The following is a 17,599-nucleotide window of genomic DNA, read 5'->3' on the forward strand; positions in this document are numbered from 1 at the left end:
ACCCGCTTACCCAGTGCCCAGAATGAACCTTTGCACAGCGCGTAGCCCAATTCAAGCCCTGGCTTGAGTTTCTAGCCTTTCTTCCCCTTGGGCCAGCACCCCCATCCCCAGGTAGAGCCCCCACCCTCTCAGCGGTGCTGCACTGGGCGCTGCAGTGGCCCTGGGCAATCTCTCCTGTGCAATGGAACCACCCTCATACATTGGCGAGCGAGCGCATAGCTTTGGGGAATGTCCTGTGAATTGGCAAAACTCATGCTGGCTGTTCTGAGCCTGTAGCTGTAGTCAGTGTTCGGAAAGGAGGCAAGCTGACTCTTGGGGACAACCCACTAGGGCACCTCAGATGCCAGTGGCAGCCCCTCCTAGCCTAGGAGGACCTGTTAGGCCTGGAGGACCCTGGGAACCACAACAGCAGCCTCCCATTCATGGATAATCAGTGAGTACCATGTCCTGAGCAGCTACTCCATGCCAGTCCCTGTGTCCCATCCCATGGCTTTCCCAACCTCCCCTCAGGCTTATTTATTCCTGGGGCTGAGGCGTCTTTGTCCTTCTGCTCTTCCCACTTAATTGAAAGTGAAAAAGTTGGTGTGACAATGTGTTAACTTGTTCACAGCAAAATGATGACAATCCATCCAAACAAAGCAAAACCAAAACAGATGTCCTCTTCCCCCAGAACTTCATACATGTCCTCAGGTTTATATGTGGTTTGTGGGATAGAATTTAGGGGCACCTGCAGCCTGTCTGGCTCCATGGGATGCTGATAGGATGATAGGATAGTGGACTCCCAGACAAGATGGTGCCACCTGGAACACCGTGCCTTGGCCAGCCCCTTGGTCCCTTCTGATATTTGCCTGATCTTGAGGAACTTCTTAAATGGAGAATCCCACTTTCTGCAGGAATGACAATTCCCTTAACCTGCTCCCATGTGGCCTAAACAGAAAATGTTCCTTGTTCTGAAATGCCTTCACAAAAATCTAGAAAAAATGCATTTCAAGCCAAGAGACTTGGGCAGTTTTGTGACAAGAGCTCCCCGAAAGCCTAACCAATGATCACCTGAGAGCCAGTGTGCAGTGTTTTGTAGCACTGACTTTCTATCTAGCAGGAGAAGGGTTCTCACTCACAGGCAGCTACAGTGGATATACGAGGCCTAGCATGGATGGCACAGGGAAATGTAAACTTCCAGGGATATGGAGGGGCCAGTGCTGGGACCCCACTGAACAAGGCAGTTACACAGAGCAAACCCATGAAGATGTGATGACGCGAAAGCACATTGGAGAGGAAGAAGTAAACTATCTCTAGTCACAGATGACATCTTATGTGTAGAAAATACTAAGGAATTCATACCAAAAATATTGAAACCAACAAGTTCAGCAAAGGTGCAGGCTACAAGATAAATAGACAAAAATCAGAGGATCTAATGTATAACAATGACTATAACACTGGGTTGTATAGTTTAAATTTGCTAAAGAGTGGAAATTAAATGTTCTCATGAAAAATTTTAAAGTAGATAAATGTGTGGGTGTTAATTAGCTAGATGGGAAGAATCCTTTCAAAATGTGTACATATATCAAATCATGAGGTACACTTTAAATATCTTACAGGTTTGCCAGTTATACCTCAATAAAGCTGAAAAAATACAAAAATTGATTGTATTTCTCTACACTAGCAAAGAACTATGGAGAATGAAATTAAAATGATTCTGTTTACATAGCATCAAAAAAATTTATAAAGATACTTAGAATAATATGTCAATGATATCTCAATAAAGCTGAGAAAAAGAGAATAAATTTAACAAAACAAATGCAAGATTTGTACTCTGAGAACTACTTAACTTCGTTGAAAAAAAATTAAAAAGACCTAAATAAGTGGAAATGTTGGCGGCAAAAAGGCACCAGGTGTTAGACCGGTGGCCTCAGATCGGACCTTGGTTCAGCAACATCAGAACTTGAGTTCTGGCTAAGAGAGAATTCAGAGTCAAGACTCAAAACTATAAGATAAAGTTTACTTAGAAAGTCACAGAGGTAGACGTGAGCGTTGAAGAAATGGACCCAGGAAACAAGTTACAGAGGCAAAAGAAGGGCCCTTGGTGCATAGAAGATGAGAGAGAGAGAAAAGAGCGAGAGAGAGAGAGAGAGAGGTAAGGGGTGGGGGAAGGTTCGGGCACGCCCTATAGCAGTGATGGCGAACCTTTTGAGCTCGGTGTGTCAGCATTTTGAAAAACCCTAACTTAACTCTGGTGCCGTGTCACATATAGAAATTTTTTGATATTTGCAACCATAGTAAAACAAAGACTTATATTTTTGATATTTATTTTATATATTTAAATGCCATTTAACAAAGAAAAGTCAACCAAAAAAATGAGTTCGCGTGTCACCTCTGACACGCGTGTCATAGGTTCGCCATCACTGCCCTATAGAGATAGCCTCATTGGGTCCTCCATCTTGAGGGAATTTATCTGGAGGTCTCGGGAGGATCCCAATAGAATATGCATCAGCTTTCCAGCTGTGTCCTTTCAGGGTGGTGGTCTCTACTGATTGGTCAGGGCCACAGCAGGGGTCATTAGTCCATGCAGCTGGCCCCATGTCAGTCCTCATTGCTCTTTCCCTCTGCCTTTGTCTCCTACAGCTTCTGTCCTCTGGACACCCCTACCCCCAGCCCCACCCCTAGCCCACTATTCTCCCCAGGCCAAATCCACCCCAAATGCTACCATTCAAAGCCCACCAGGATGTCACCCCATATGACCTCTCCACGTTATCCCCATCACTCCTCGTCACGACTGGCTTCCCAGCACTTCCTTCGTGCTGTTCTCAGTGCTGGCCATGGCAGTCCTGTCTGTCCCCATCTGCCCCAGTCCTGGCAGCAGGTGCATTTCTCCCTCCTGCCCCATTTCCTGTCAACCTCTGCCCAAGGCTGACCCTGCTGCCTTGCACTCCCTGTCAGGCCTCCCTGGAAAGAGTCCCATATTTGGTTTTCCAAACACCACCCCCTGGAAGCCCCAGCTAGCTGCCTAGCCCTCTAACCCCCAGACCACACTCTGAAATCTGCCAGAGGAAGGGTTGCGTGGGTAGCTGAAGAGTCGTCACACTGAATCCATAGTGTGTGTGTGAGGGCGTGTTGCTTAAATCCAGACCATGTGAACTGCCACTGAGAACATCACCCATGCCTCTATTGACCTAGCAATCTGTGTGTGTGTGTGTGTGTTTTTAAATATTACATCTGTGTTTTTTTAAAAATATGTTTTTTAAAAATTGATTTGAGAGAGGAAGGGAGAGAGGAAAACATCGATGAGATGGAACCCTCCATCGGCTGCCTCATTCACCCCAGCTGGGCATGTATTCTGAACCAGGAGTCCAACCAGTGACCTCTTGGTACACGGGACAGAGCTCAACCCACTGAGCAACACTGGCCAGGGTGGTTTTGTTTTTGTTTTCGTTTATTTTAGCTCGTTCTTATGTTCTCTGTATTGAACTCCACTTTGGTCCTGCCTTCTCTAGGAAAGTTCTAGCTCATTCAGGTTGTGCTTAGACGAGCCAAGAGAAGGGGCTCTTTTCTCTGTGTGGTAAACACAGACTCATCCATGGACCAGCAGCAGGCAGGCAGGGAACTTGGAGCCAGAGGTGATCGGAGGGCTTCAGTCCCCCTTCCAGGAACCTTGGACATTCTGTGTGTCCCTTCATACGGTGTGTGAATGTGTGGGTAATCCCTGGGCCTCCTGCAATGACCACCTGTGGGGTTCCCTCCCCCATTCTCCTCCTGCTGCCATATGCCCCCCCACCCCCCGCCCAGCCAATCTTCTCAATCTGGCTGCAATCACATCAGCCCCACCCAGAACCTCCAGGGTCACCCTTTACACCGCAGTCTACGTGCCCAGCCGAACCTCCCTGACCTCCGACCTCCTTGTTCCCCCGCCTGCCCGGCGCACCCCATCCATCCCCCTTTGGTGCTTGGGAAACCAGATACTTTCCGCAAGACCCCGCCCAGATATCCCAATGCTCCTGGAAGGTGGACTTAACCCCTCGCTCCGCCCTAGAGCTTCCCAGCCCCTGCCTTCCCCGAGCTTATCCCTGGTCCGCATCTTGCAGGAGTCCCGTCACACAGGCTGGTCCCCTGACACCCTCTGGACTTTAAAACTCATGCCCTGGTCAGCTAGCTCAGTTGGTGAGACCATGGTCCTGATGAGCCAGGGTCGCAGGTTCGATCCCCAGTCAGGGCACACACACTTATCAACGAATGCATAAAAAAGTGGAACAACACATGGACATTTCTCTCTCACTAAAATCAGTCAATAAAAAATAAAGATACATTTTACCAGCCTCGGGTGCTAACATCAGCACCAGTAACAGGATGCTAACTGGATAGCCCTTGCAGGGATTGGCTCTAGCTTATGTCTGCAAAGGCCTGTCACAGTCGGCAGCCCTCATGACTTCTGACACCCTGTGGAAAGGTTACGTTTTACCCATAAACACACAGAGCTCAGGAGGAGTGAGCCGCCGCCGTGGAGGGGCCTCCGTCCAAAGCAGGGGCTCCTCCTCCGCCCGCTGCCGCCGCCTGGCCGCGTGGAGTCACCACTTCCCGCCCAAAGTGACGACCAATCAAAAAAGAGTTTCGGTCTCAAGAAAATAGCCAATCGCCATTGGAGTCCCCGTCTAAGGCCCAGCCCCCAGGCCAGTCAGAGCCAATGGCAATTGGGCGGATGGCGTGCCAATCGGGAGTCGGTGCAGCGTGGAGGGCGGGCAGTTGGGCGCGTGGCGTTGGGCGCGTGGCCGAGTGGAGGTGGGAGCACGGCTGAGGCCAGGCAGTGAGCGCCATGGTACGACGGGCCCGTGTGGTGGGGGTGAGGGGGGGAGGTGGGGGTGGCTTGGGTGGCAGCAGGGCAGGAGGGTCGAAGTCCTGACCCCGCTGGGACCGGGCCGCTACCCAGGGTAGTGGTGTCCGGAGCATGTTGGTCAAGGTTGGGCGCCGGACACGCTCCAGGTATAGTCACACCCGTCTCCCCTCGCCCCCAGCAAGTGGGAGGTCGTGGGGCGCTCATTAAAACTGCTGGGGTTGCCCTGACCCAGTGGTTCTCAACCTTCCTAATGCCGCGACCCTTTAATACAGTTCCTCATGTTGTGGTGACCCCCAATTTCATTGTTACAAATTGAACATAATTAAAGCATAGTGATTCATCACAAAAACAATATGTAATTATATATGTGTTTTGCGATGGTCTTCGGCGACCCCTGTGAAAGGGTCGTTCGACACCCTACCCCCCCACCCCCCACCCCGGGTTTGGCTCACTGGATAGAGCGTCGGCCTGTGGACTGAAAGGTCCCGGGTTCGATTCTGGTCTAGGGCATGTACCATCCCCAGTAGGGGGTGTGCAGGAGGCAGCTGATCGATGTTTCTAACTCTCTATCCCTCTCCCTTCCTCTCTGTAAAAAATCAATAAAATATATTTTTTTAAAAAACACAAACCTGCTATAGTAAGTCATGCCTGGGGGCCATGGAACCAATTACTGCCGGAGACATGGTGTGATCACGCTTACCAGCGGCGATTCTTGGGTTTAAATATGAAGACTGTAGTTGTAGATACGTAATAACTTTTTAATCTTTAGTGTTGAAAGTATTACATTGACCCCTAGCCCTCCCCCCCCTTCACCACCCTATTGTTAGATATGTGATATTTATGTCGGCGAAATTGCTGCAGTGGTTTTTTTCAACATATGGCCTATTCGCTAAAATTTGTTAAAAATGTCAGTGAATTCATAACAAAAACCCCTGTTGATTTAGTTATAAGCAAATCTTGGTTAAAAGCATTTTAAAATGAACAATGTGTTAATTTTCACATGACAAACGGACCTGAAATTTTGTCCGTTATTCCCGACGTTCCTTTAAATTGAGGTCCACAAAATTGAGGATTTACGGTAAAAACTTTCTGTGGTAGTGTGGTGCCAGCCTGTCCCTATAGTTAGGACATATTTTCAGACAATAATGTTGTAAAGCATAGATACTAGTAAGTTTTATTTCTTCTACCAATTCAATGCCAAAGGGAGCATTTTGTGCCAAATAGGGTCAACGGAACCAGCAACAAATTTACAAAATAAAACTGAGTGCTCCGTTTCACACCCTCTCCATATTAAATACGGTCTCTTTTCATGAATACCAGAAAGCTCCTTAATCTGACCACTGCTGCAACACACCATAGCTAAAGCCACATTGCCATGACAATCCCCTGTGTTCCTTTATGTCTCAATATTGATTTCTTATTCCTACCACCTTTTACTTCCTCCTGACAGTCTCTATTATGGTGTTCATTGCCTTACCCAGCCAGTTTCTCCTTGATGTTTCCATTCGATCCACATCCCTGTACATGGGGCATCATCATTGACAGCTTCGATGTTCTGTCTCTGACCCTGTTGGAAGGAAGGAGGAGGGTGTCTGGTGGGACAGTGTTCATAAAGTCTGCAGTAGGGTATAGTGATGTCCTAGGCCTTCACATTCACTCACCACTCACTCACTTCCAGGACTGCAAGCTTCATTCAGAACAAGTGCCCTATACAGGTGTACCATTTCTTATATTTTATACTGTATTTTACTGTACTTTTTTGTATTTAGATACACAAATACTTAGCATTGTGTTATAATTACCTACAGTATTCAATACAGTAACATGCTGTACAGGTTTGTAGCCTAGGAGCAGTAGGCTGTGCCATATAATTAGGTGTGTAGCAGGCTATACCATCTAGGTTTGTGTAAGTGCACGCTATGATGATCAAACAATGACAAGACATTGCCTAATGGTGCATTCCTCAGAATGCATTCCTGTCATTAAGGGATACATGACTCCTAATTTACGGATCAGGTTTTATTTGCATGCCATATAGTGACAATGGCCGTGAAGATGACGGGGCAGGGGTCTCACATGTATGTTCTGTTTCCCAGCGAGAGTGCATTTCTATCCACGTGGGACAGGCCGGTGTCCAGATCGGCAATGCCTGCTGGGAATTATACTGCCTGGAACATGGCATTCAGCCTGACGGGCAAATGCCGAGTGACAAAACCATTGGCGGTGGGGACGACTCGTTCAACACGTTCTTCAGCGAGACTGGGGCTGGCAAGCATGTGCCCAGAGCAGTGTTTGTGGACCTGGAGCCCACCGTGGTTGGTAGGTACTCGGGCAAGCAGGGCGGCTGAGAGAGCCTAGTTAATCCCCAAGGGTTCTCCTTGGAATTCCTCTGCAGAAAGGATGGATGGACACACAGGGAAGCCGTGACCATGTTAGGCGAGAAACTGAAAGGTTAGTGCTTGAAATGTGGGGCTTGGGCTCCTGATTTAGAAAAACCTAACATACAGGAAAGGCTTTGCCAGGAGTAAGCTGGGCTTATCACAGATTCATTCATTCGTGACTGCCTCAGCCCAGGCAGCTGTAGATCCTGCCTGCAGGGCACTTGGCACTCATTCGTCCTTAATGCTGTGCACTCTCTCAGCTGGTGCATAAGAGTCTTAACCTGCGTCTCAGACATAGAAAGGTAAGTAGAGAACATTCATTGGGTCCCTCCAAATTAGAAGCCTGAGGAGAGCTGCAAAGGCAGACCTGTCAGTGGTCACCCAGAGGTGACAGAATGTCACCCTAAAGTCTGAGACCAGGCTACACAGGTGCCCCGATAGGACTGCCTGGCAAAAAGCACACGGACCTAGTGACTGTCCAGTATGAACCATTTTTAAAATTATACCATTTGGTGTGAAAGAAATATGCACATGTAGTCTTGTGTGCAAGGGTGAGCGCTCTGTTCTCTTCTTTGGGAACCGGTCAAGCTGGTATTTGTGCCGTGAGTTGAGTTTACCTCCCTAGAGCCATAGATTGCAGATCTGCTCTGTGTATTACATAGAGCCTCCCTGTGATACACTGATGCTGTTGACCTACCAGGAACAGCACGTGCTTGGTAGAATTGAACGGTCCCCACATCTGTCATGCTGGTGAGTTAACAATCATCCTTAAAGGCCATGGCACATGTGTCCTCTTTGTAGATGAAGTGCGCACAGGGACCTACAGGCAGCTCTTCCACCCTGAGCAACTGATCACCGGGAAGGAAGATGCAGCCAATAATTACGCCAGAGGCCATTACACCATCGGCAAGGAGATTGTTGACCTGGTCCTGGACCGGATCCGCAAGTTGGTAAGAAGGTGCTGGGAAGCCTTCCGGGGTCGTTTTGGCAAAACCCAAGGCAGAATCATGAACCCGTGGTCCTCCTTCCTGGTGTGGCTGCAGTGCCTCCATCCGTACATCTCTGTGTCTGCTTTGCCTCCCCTTCCGTGGAATGCATGTGACCTGGGGTGACTGGGATCCATTTAACCTTGTGGAGTCAGAGAAGTGACCTAGGCTTGTGGGAGGTTGGCGGTGTGGCTTCGAAAGGCATTGCTCACGGTCTCTGCTTTCTCTCAGGCGGATCTGTGCACGGGGCTGCAGGGCTTCCTCATCTTCCACAGCTTCGGGGGCGGCACCGGCTCTGGGTTTGCATCTCTGCTTATGGAACGGCTCTCGGTTGACTACGGCAAGAAGTCCAAGCTAGAGTTTGCCATTTACCCAGCCCCCCAGGTGTCCACGGCCGTGGTGGAGCCCTACAACTCCATCCTGACCACCCACACGACCCTGGAGCATTCCGACTGTGCCTTCATGGTGGACAACGAAGCCATCTATGACATATGTCGGCGCAACCTGGACATTGAGCGGCCCACGTACACCAACCTCAATCGTCTGATTGGGCAGATCGTGTCCTCCATCACGGCCTCCCTGCGCTTTGATGGGGCCCTGAACGTGGACTTGACGGAATTCCAGACCAACCTGGTCCCGTACCCCCGCATCCACTTCCCCCTGGCCACCTACGCCCCAGTCATCTCAGCTGAGAAGGCCTACCATGAGCAGCTGTCCGTGGCTGAGATCACCAACGCCTGCTTTGAGCCTGCCAACCAGATGGTCAAGTGTGACCCTCGCCATGGCAAGTACATGGCCTGCTGCATGTTGTACCGGGGGGACGTGGTCCCGAAAGATGTCAACGCGGCCATTGCCACCATCAAGACCAAGCGCACCATCCAGTTTGTGGATTGGTGCCCAACGGGATTTAAGGTAGGACTGGGTGATAACGAGTGGTTTTACCTTTCAGCATGCAGCAGACCCTGCGATGGGAGGCTGCCCTTGTGGAGAATACCCCGTGCCATGGCAGCTGGGCTCTTGGTCATCAGTTAGTGCACCAGAGTGATCATTTATCCAGTGGTGTCTTTTGAACTTCCCTCCTGAGTCATCACACTGTTTATCTGTGGCGCAAGAATATTTTTTAATAGAACCTGAGCCCTAACTGGTTTGGCTCAGTGGATAGAGCGTCAGCCTGCGGACTCAAGGGTCCCAGGTTCGATTCCGGGCAAGGGCATGTACCTTGGTTGCGGGCACATCCCCAGTAGGGAGTGTGCAGGAGGCAGCTGATCGATGTTTCTTTCTCATCGATGTTTCTAACTGTCTATCCCTCTCCCTTCCTCTCTGTAAAAAATCAATAAAATATATTAAAAAAAAATAGAACCTGAAATTTTCTGAAGGTTCTCTGTTCCCCTGTTCAGGTGGTGGAATTAGTTTGGGAAATGTTTATTAGCCTGAGAAATAAGATTTTTTTTTCTTATAATCATTTTGGTAATTCATGTTAATATTTGAAATTGGGATATTACTTTTGGTGTCATTAAATCCCACTTGATTCCATAGGTATGTAGAAATTAAACCCAATTTAAATGTCCTATGAAGTGTTTGATTTAGTGAAAAATTATTATGAATATTTTTGTTGAAAAAAAAAAGGCAACAGCCTTTTATTTCTCTCAGTAAGCCTAGAAATTCTGGTCTGAGTTTGCCTCAAGCCCCCAGTTTGTACCAGCCTTTCATTTGATACAGAGACAAAACCTTGCTGTCGTGTTTCAGCTTTGTTCTGTCCTTGATTACTGAACCCTGTCTGCTCTTTCCCTCCAGGATCTGTGTTTCCCTTGTTTCTCATGCTGCCTCCTCTGGCTCAGACCCTCAGCTGCTTCTAGTGGGCCTGCTGTGCTGGGCCTGCTGTGCTGGTTTCTTCCTTTGCAGGAGGTCGGGGGGAGGATCTTAGAGTGAGAGAAACATCGATGTGAGATTGGTCCAACCAGGGTTCGAACCTGCAACCCGGATGTGTGCCCTGACTGGGAATCGAACCAACCACCTTTTGGTGTATGGGATGACGTTCCGATGACGTTCCAACCAACTGAGCCACCCAGCCAGAGCCTGTGCTGTTTTCTTAACTAGGACTTCCTACACTGGGTTCTCTTCCTCTAGTTCAGGGATCAGCGTGGTTGGTGGACAAGTGCCTGACTATGTAAAGTTTAACCTAAACACAGCCACACTCATTCAGTGGCCTATTGTTGTGGCTGATTTTGTGCTACAAAGACATGATTGAGTGGCTGTGACAGTGCATGGCCCACCCAGCATAGAATACATACTGTCTCACCCTTTATAGACAAAGTTTGCTGACCCTTACTCTAGCTGACCCTGTTTGTATTCTGCTGCCAATACCTCTGGCCCTCTCTCCCCTGAAGCCTGGAATGCCTCCCCTTGGTCCGAGCCCTGGAATGTCACCCCTCCCTCCTACTTAGCACACACACAGACCACCTGCTGTTGTAGTCCAAGCAGTGGTTCTAGGTCCTCTGGCAGTGTACCTGTCACTCTGCTATACGCACACTGATTATTTGGTGGGAAAGCAGGACTATGATCTTCCCTTGCAGTACCATCACGGTTGTGTACTAGGTGAGAAAGGCTTCCCCCATGGAGATCAGTTCTCCTCTTGAAGCCTATGGAGAAAGTAACCTATGAAGAATCCAGGACGGTGTCCTTCCTCAGAAGGAAGACAGTTGAATCACCAGGGTGCCTACCACATGGCATAGTTGCTGGGCAGCCCCTCAGGCAGCTGGGACCGAGCCAGCGTAGCGGCTCTGGACACTTGTCTTTCCTTGTCTGGAAACCATCACCTTGCCTGGCACAAAGAAGGGCTCAGAGACTGCAGATTGAACTAAGCCTTCTGTCAGGTCGCCAGAGGGTGCCTACCTGCCTTCTGTTTCTGGGAAAGTAGCCACCATTTCTGGGTTTGACGGAAGCTTCACACAGCGCTTTATTCCCCTTCTCTGGCAGGTGGGCATCAACTACCAGCCCCCCACCGTCGTCCCTGGAGGAGACCTGGCCAAGGTGCAGCGGGCTGTGTGCATGCTGAGCAACACCACCGCCATCGCCGAGGCCTGGGCCCGCCTGGACCATAAGTTCGATCTCATGTACGCAAAGCGAGCCTTTGTGCATTGGTATGTGGGGGAGGGCATGGAGGAAGGGGAGTTCTCCGAGGCCCGGGAGGACCTGGCAGCTCTGGAGAAAGATTATGAAGAGGTGGGCGTGGATTCCGTGGAAGCCGAGGCTGAAGAAGGGGAAGAATACTGAATGGGAGCGTGCGGCTGGCGGGTCTACCTCTCTTCTGTTCTCTCTTGTCACCCCTCAGCTCTACTGGTTTCAAGTTGTTGGTTATTAAAGTTTCTGTGTCAAACCTGTCTGCCCACAGGAGTGGATAGCCTGCCTGGCCTGGTCTGGGCTACACGGTGCTGTGCTTTGGGGTGGGTGCAGCACTACCCACACCTGTAAGGAGCTACTGCTTACATGATATAACTTTGGGGAAACAGTCAATATTTCCAATCCAAGATTTCGAAGCGTTAACATTTACTCAAGTCTAGGAAAATTGAGTTAGATTTTTCCATGGAATTTGCCATTTTTCAGGCCTGTCCACTGATGGGACGTGGGGACTAAAGTACAAAAGCTTGGAACTGGAGTTTTAAATACATTTTTACTGGTTTTATAGAGGCAGGGAGAGGGAGAGATAGAAACATCAGTAATGAGAGAGAATCATTGATCGGCTGCCTTCTGCATGCCCCCCATTGGGGACGGAGCCCACAACCCGGGCATGTGCCTAACTGGGAATCGAACTGGGACCTTCTGGTTCATAGGTCGATGCTCAACCACTGAGCAACACCAGCCAGGCAGAACTGGAGTTTTAAAATCTGAAGCCCATGGAAGGGGGGGAGGGTGTCCACAGAATCCCTAAAACTCTGGGTCACATGTGTAAGGCCAGGGCATTTTGGGGGTAAGAGGTTTTATTGAATTCTTCAATGGCATGCATGACCCACAGAAGGTTAGAAGCTCTAAATATTCATTCCTGTCCTGTCTGTGGTAACCTGACAGTGTTCCCCCCTCCGTACTTTAAACCCCTGCTCCCGTTGCACCTGAGCACCCCAAGAATGGTCTCAAGCAAAACATGTTGAAATGAGGTCCATGAGGGTGAAGTCACTAGTTTAAGTCACTTGGTTAGTTCAGCTGTAGCACAACCAGGATGAGCAACAGAACTAATTCTAAATATTTGTGCTTTAATATATTGAAAATGTGATAGAAAACATCTTGAATAGACCATGAATTTTTAAAAAAAGGTTTATTACCAACTGGGGGAATTCATGCATAACCTCTGCTAGGAGGCTGGTGGGGCCCATAGCAGGTGGTCTGCTTGGCTCAGGTACTGCTCCGAGTGGGGCTCTTCCCAGGCCCTGCCCCCTTGGGCAGCCTGGTAGCACTGGGCTGTCGGGGCATCCTCTGGCTGGATCCTTCCCGGCAGCTTCGTTCTGCCAGAGTGGGGCCTCCACCAAGAGCAGTGCTGCTTTTGTTTCTCCCTGAGCAGACACAGAAGACAATCATTAGGAACCAGGACAAACTCCACAATCACAGTGCATCTCTGTGTTTATTTTTTTAATTTATTGATTTCAGAGAGGAAGAGAGAGGGAGAGACAGATAGAAACATCAATGATCAGAGAGAATCATTGATCGGCTACCTCCTTCACACCCCCTACTGGGGACCGAGCCTGCAACCTGGGCATGTGCCCTTGGCCGGAATTGAACCTGGGACCCTTTAGTGCCAAGCCAACGCTCTATCCATGAGCCATACCAGCAAAGGCCATCTCTGTGTTTCTTGAGCAACATTTACATCTAGTATGTTTCTAGCACAGTACTTTCAGCCAGGGACCCTGTCTCAGCCCAGGGTTCTGAGGCTCAAAGGCTGCCTACAGATGGCACATCCAAGAGCAGTCCTTGGCGGAGTGCAGGAGGCCCTGGAGGGTGTCCTAGAATGAATGGGTGGGGTGGGAGTGTCGATGGTCAGTTTAGGGGCAGGGAAGCTCAGCTTCTTGACTCCTGCCCTAGGAAGCTTTTGTGGTGAGCTACCACTGCCAGCAGCACAGGAGGGCTCACTATCAGTAGAGCTGCTACCTCATTGTCCCCCCAAGGCACTCTCCTCTTCTCTGGATTATCCATGTTTCAGCCCATCAGACAACACTGGAAGCACAGGCGTCATCAACAGATGATGAAGTCAGGCTTTTGAACTTGGATCTTGGAAGCTCTTTCTCCTGTTTTCCTCCCACCCTCAGTATCCTGCAAACATCCAGTGGTCAAGCTTCTTGCTCTCAGGTTTACTCAGGTTGGGTCCTGCAGAGGCTTGACTGCTCAAGACTTGCCCTGACCACTAGGTAGTCACACTCGGACAGAGACACTGGTCTGTTCCTTGATTTGTAATTTGCTTACTTTATTCTCTCTCTCTCTCTCTCTCTCTCTCTCTCTCGTGTGTGTGTGTGTGTGTGTGTGTGTGTGTGCGCGTAGACGACAGGCATACCTGTAACCACACCTGGACTAGAGTTTTATTTTAAACTAGAGGCCTGTTGCATGAAGAGATTCGTGCAATAGGCCTTCCCTTCCCTTGGCTGCCGGCACCGGTTTGCCTCTGGCACCTGGGACCCAGGCCTTCGCTCTGGCCGGAGCCGGCCCCGGGGCCGTCAGGCTTCGCTCCAGCTTGGAGCCTACGTATGCAAATTAACTGCCATCTTTGTTGGGTTAATTTACATACTCTCCTGATTGGCTGGTTAATGTAGTGAAGGTACAGTCAATTTACATGTTTGTTTATTAGGTAAGATGGTTGACTTCCTTGAGCTCTGAATGTTGACAGCATCCGCAAGACTAAGAGGACCCTCCAGGGGACAATGTACTGGTGGACCAGGCTCACTCACCAGTTCAGTCCCTCTTCTGGGCCAGCTTCAGCCAAGGTCTGCCCTGTGGGCTTTGACCAGCATTCCTGTCACCTGCTTGACCCTTACTCTCCTTCAGGGTTCAGGGTCAAATAGCCTGCCTTAGGGAAATTATGAATTGTTGGAGAAAAGATGTAACAAAGTTTCTTAGGGGCCTGTTAAATCATTTCTGTTTTTAGAGGCACCTGCCTTTGAAACTGCAGATCCTGGCTTCTATAGAACATCAGACTCGCTTTCCATGCTCTCCAAGACTGACAACTAAGTTCTTCCCAGGATTCCTGCAGGGCTATGACAGCCCTTCTTTTTTTTTTTTTTTTTTTTTTTTTTAAATATATTTTATTGATTTTTTACAGAGAGGAAGGGAGAGAGATAGAGAGTTAGAAACATCGATGAGAGAGATACATTGATCAGCTGCCTCCTGCACACCTCCTACTGGGGATGTGCCCGCAACCAAGGTACATGCCCCTGACCGGAATCGAACCTGGGACCCCTGAGTCCACAGGCCAACGCTCTATCCACTGAGCCAAACCGGCTACGGCGACAGCCCTTCTTAAGAGAATTTCTGGAAAGTACTTCCTCAGAGAGTGGGGTCTTTGCTGCCCGGTGTGGTGGGGAGGGTTACATTGGTTCTTCCTCTGGAACTTGGACAGTTCAGGTTTCCTCTGCCTCGCCTCCCTGGTCTTCACACTCAAGTGCTCATGTGCATTTGATTCAACAGAGATATAATAACAGGTTACCCAGGGCCGAGGAGGAGCAGACAGGAGCATGTTGTGGGGTGAAGCTGAGTCAACTCAGCCTGCCTTTAAATCCGACAAGGCCAGGGACTCACAAAAAACAGATACAAAGAGAACTGTCATCCACATTTTCTTTGGTACAAATGCCAATATTCTGGTCAGCGTGCAAGTATCCCTATGAGCCCCGCCACCCCACAGCGTCTCCCAACATGCTAGAGCCCAGATCAGACGCCATAGCACCTCCCAGGCCAGGCCAAGCAGAATTAGGTCTTCTGTAGCACCTTCCCTGCCCCTCAGCCTCTTCTCCTCTGGGGCAGGGGCACCTCTGTAGAGCACAAGTCTCACCCAGCAGAGTTAGTCTCTGGGGGGTTAGGGGTACTGCAGGTTGTCTCTTAATAAACCATGAAATTGTGTCTTCAGTCTCTAAGCTGCGTGGCAGAGATGGCCAGCAGGACCCTGCCCTTGCAGCTAGAAGCTGTTCTGGCTTTCTTGGGCCACAGCAGTTTCCATGGAAACAAGAGAGCACAACAACCCCCAGAGATAAACCAATAAATGCAACCTGCAAAAGGAGAGAACAGGCAGCAAGAGAACCGGAGGGAACCGGGGGGCCCCGGAGAGAGAGGCGAGTGCGTGGCAGCTGGGCTGTGGTGCAGAACCGGAGAGGCCGCAGGCCGCAGGGCTGAGGAAAAGGAGGCCCTTGCAGGGGGGCTACAGTTCTTGGCAAAGAGAAAGGAGGCCTCTGCAGGTCAGAGAGAGACACAAAGAGAGCAGACGGAGCATGGGTCAGTGAGGAAGCCCAGCGCCTCTCAGGAAAGGGGGCTGAGTGCCTGGGGCCCTGGCACTCCCACCCAAAGGGGCCAGCCTGCCCTCCACTCCAGTGTCAGCTGCTTCTCAGGATGCCTGTAAGTGCCCGAGTGTTCTGGCCAAGGAGCCAGCCCAGGAGGTTCTGCTGCATGACAGGGTTTCTGGCAGTCATCAGGGGCAGAAGTGACACAGGAAGCTCTGCCTTGACATTCTCATCACCAGCACCTGTTCCTAATCCTTGAGCGTGAGGAGGCCCCTCAAGCCTGAGCCCAGTGCTCTGCCACTCGAGCCTCTGCACCCTGAGTGCCCAGGGCAGCCAGGACTGCCACACTGACTCCTGGGCAGGATCTGGAGCTGGGTGAGGTGGGTTCAGGGGAGGGGGTTGTAGGAAAGCCTCTCTGCTTGCCCACTCCCCGAGCACTTCCCTGGAGAGGGTACACACCATGAGAACAGGAACCAAAGCAGTCTTGTCCCTGTATTTGTGGTATGGAGGCATGAGGTATGAGGTGAGAAGAGGCTGGGTCAGGTGAGGCCTAGCCTGCTTGGGCCACATTGGGGCACCCATTCTGCCTCCATCTGATCCAGACCTGCTCTCTCACGGCTAGCACTGAAGCCAAAGCTGGGGACTGCACCAAATGGGAGAGCCCTCGGATGGGTCCAGTGGGCCATGGGAGAAGACCTACAGAAAGGCCAGACCACTGAGGGTGTAGCCCGCTGTGCCTGGCACTGCCCACCTCCTGGCCCCTGCTACCCCGCCGCCTGGGTCACGGGGGCAGAGAGCACCCCAGCTGACCTCGGGTCTCAGGCACGCTCGATGTAGGCAGGGACACTGCAGCAGGATCCTGGGGCTCGCTCGCCAGCCTCTGCCCGGCACACATGGATTTGAGCATCTGGAAGACTGCGAGGGGCGCGACGTTCAGCTTCAGCAGGTCCACCAGGATCCTGGTGAGAACAGATGCGGTGCGCAGTGAGCCCTACTGGTCCCCCGGCCCGTCTGCTCGGGCGAGACCGGGGCGGGCATGGCTTCCAGACTGGCACTAGGTCCAGGAGGGCCACCTTTGTCAAGGTCCCGACTCTACTCTGGGCCCCCAGAGGGTCGAGACAAGGACGGGAGGCTCTAATATACAGATCAGTGGCCTGGCGGGGGCTAAGAGCCGGGTTGTCTGGGGGTCGGACCAGCGCGCAGCCTCCACCCGCGCCCGCTCACTTGAACACGTCGGGATCCATGGCGCCGCCCGCCGCCTGCGCCAGCTCGTACAGCTCCATCTCCTCGGCACTCAGCACTTTCTTCCGCCGCAGCACGAGCTTCTGTAGCGCTGCCTCCAGCCCCGGGGATGGCCCCGGCCCGGGCCCGGGTCCAGCGCCCGGCGTCGCCATCTGCGGGGCCTGCGGGAAGGTGCGCGCCCCACTCGCTCCCGCGACTCCGGGCGCTCCCACGGCGCCCTCTACCGGCCCCGCCGGCTGTTCCTCTCCCCGCAGCGTCACCGCCTGGCCTCCGGTCAGCCCAACACTGGAGGGCAGGCATCAGCCCGTCTTCCCTCCTTCAGTCGATCCACATTTACGTGCCGGGCGGCGTGTTAGGCGTGGTGGAGACCGTGGCAGGCCAAAGAGACCCGCTCCTTGGCGATCAGGACTTCCCTGCTAGGTTGCATGTGTCGTTCTCGCTTAAGTAGCAACATCCAGCGCAGTGCCTGACATACAGTGGGCGCTCAATAAATGCCTGCGGGACGAAGGGCCGTCAGTGCACAGTGTATAACTGCTCCTGGCCCCTATGCTCCATTGGGGGCGCGCCCCGAGGGCCCTACTTAACAGCCTCTCCTTACGCGCACGCGCCCTCCTCGTCTCGCTTGCAGTGCGTGAGCTCAGGCTTCCCCTGCGCACGCGCTCACACCCGTGAAACCCCTAAACCCCGCCAGCCTTCGCT

At 51.3% G+C, this 17,599-nt stretch overlaps 2 protein-coding genes across 3 annotated transcripts in view; one reads left to right on the top strand and one right to left on the bottom strand.

Annotated features, from left to right (window-relative positions):
• Positions 1-11,570, top strand: part of LOC102422314 (tubulin alpha-3 chain-like) — a 12,051-nt gene extending 481 nt beyond the window's left edge. Inside the window, exons 2-5 of the mRNA XM_006099526.3 lie at positions 6,922-7,144; positions 8,008-8,156; positions 8,424-9,104; positions 11,169-11,570. Of these exons, the coding sequence (XP_006099588.1) occupies positions 7,024-7,144; positions 8,008-8,156; positions 8,424-9,104; positions 11,169-11,465 (1,248 nt within the window). The 5' untranslated portion in view covers positions 6,922-7,023 and the 3' untranslated portion in view covers positions 11,466-11,570. The remainder of the gene's footprint in view (positions 1-6,921; positions 7,145-8,007; positions 8,157-8,423; positions 9,105-11,168) is intronic.
• Positions 11,571-12,484: 914 nt separating this feature from the next.
• Positions 12,485-17,583, bottom strand: LOC102422615 (mitotic-spindle organizing protein 2B). 2 transcript variants are annotated; one of them, XM_006099527.3, is made up of 4 exons: positions 16,883-17,583; positions 16,469-16,617; positions 15,431-15,610; positions 12,485-12,736 (listed from the first exon to the last, which is right to left on the bottom strand). In XM_006099527.3, exons 1-4 carry the CDS (start codon positions 17,050-17,052, stop codon positions 12,579-12,581), a joined length of 657 nt encoding a protein of 218 aa, XP_006099589.1. In that variant the 5' UTR covers positions 17,053-17,583; the 3' UTR covers positions 12,485-12,578. The 2 variants fall into 2 exon arrangements, with proteins under 2 accessions (XP_006099589.1, XP_006099590.1); XM_006099528.3 differs by lacking the exon at positions 15,431-15,610 and having other exon boundaries at positions 16,883-17,574.
• Between the last annotated feature and the right edge of the window lie 16 nt (positions 17,584-17,599).

This window comes from Myotis lucifugus, unplaced genomic scaffold, assembly GCF_000147115.1.
Source record: "Myotis lucifugus unplaced genomic scaffold, Myoluc2.0 scaffold_276, whole genome shotgun sequence".
In the NCBI taxonomy this organism is placed as follows: domain Eukaryota; kingdom Metazoa; phylum Chordata; class Mammalia; order Chiroptera; family Vespertilionidae; genus Myotis; species Myotis lucifugus.

Excerpts from the sequence above, each read along its gene's own strand:
- LOC102422615 (XM_006099527.3), bottom strand. The coding sequence starts at position 17,052 with ATGGCGACGCCGGGCGCTGGACCCGGGCCCGGGCCGGGGCCATCCCCG. Across the intron at positions 16,618-16,882 it reads ATGGATCCCGACGTGTTCAA|GATCCTGGTGGACCTGCTGA; the intron begins GTGAGCGGGCGC and ends TGTTCTCACCAG. Across the intron at positions 15,611-16,468 it reads GAGCGTGCCTGAGACCCGAG|AGGCCTCCTTTCTCTTTGCC; the intron begins GTCAGCTGGGGT and ends TCTGACCTGCAG.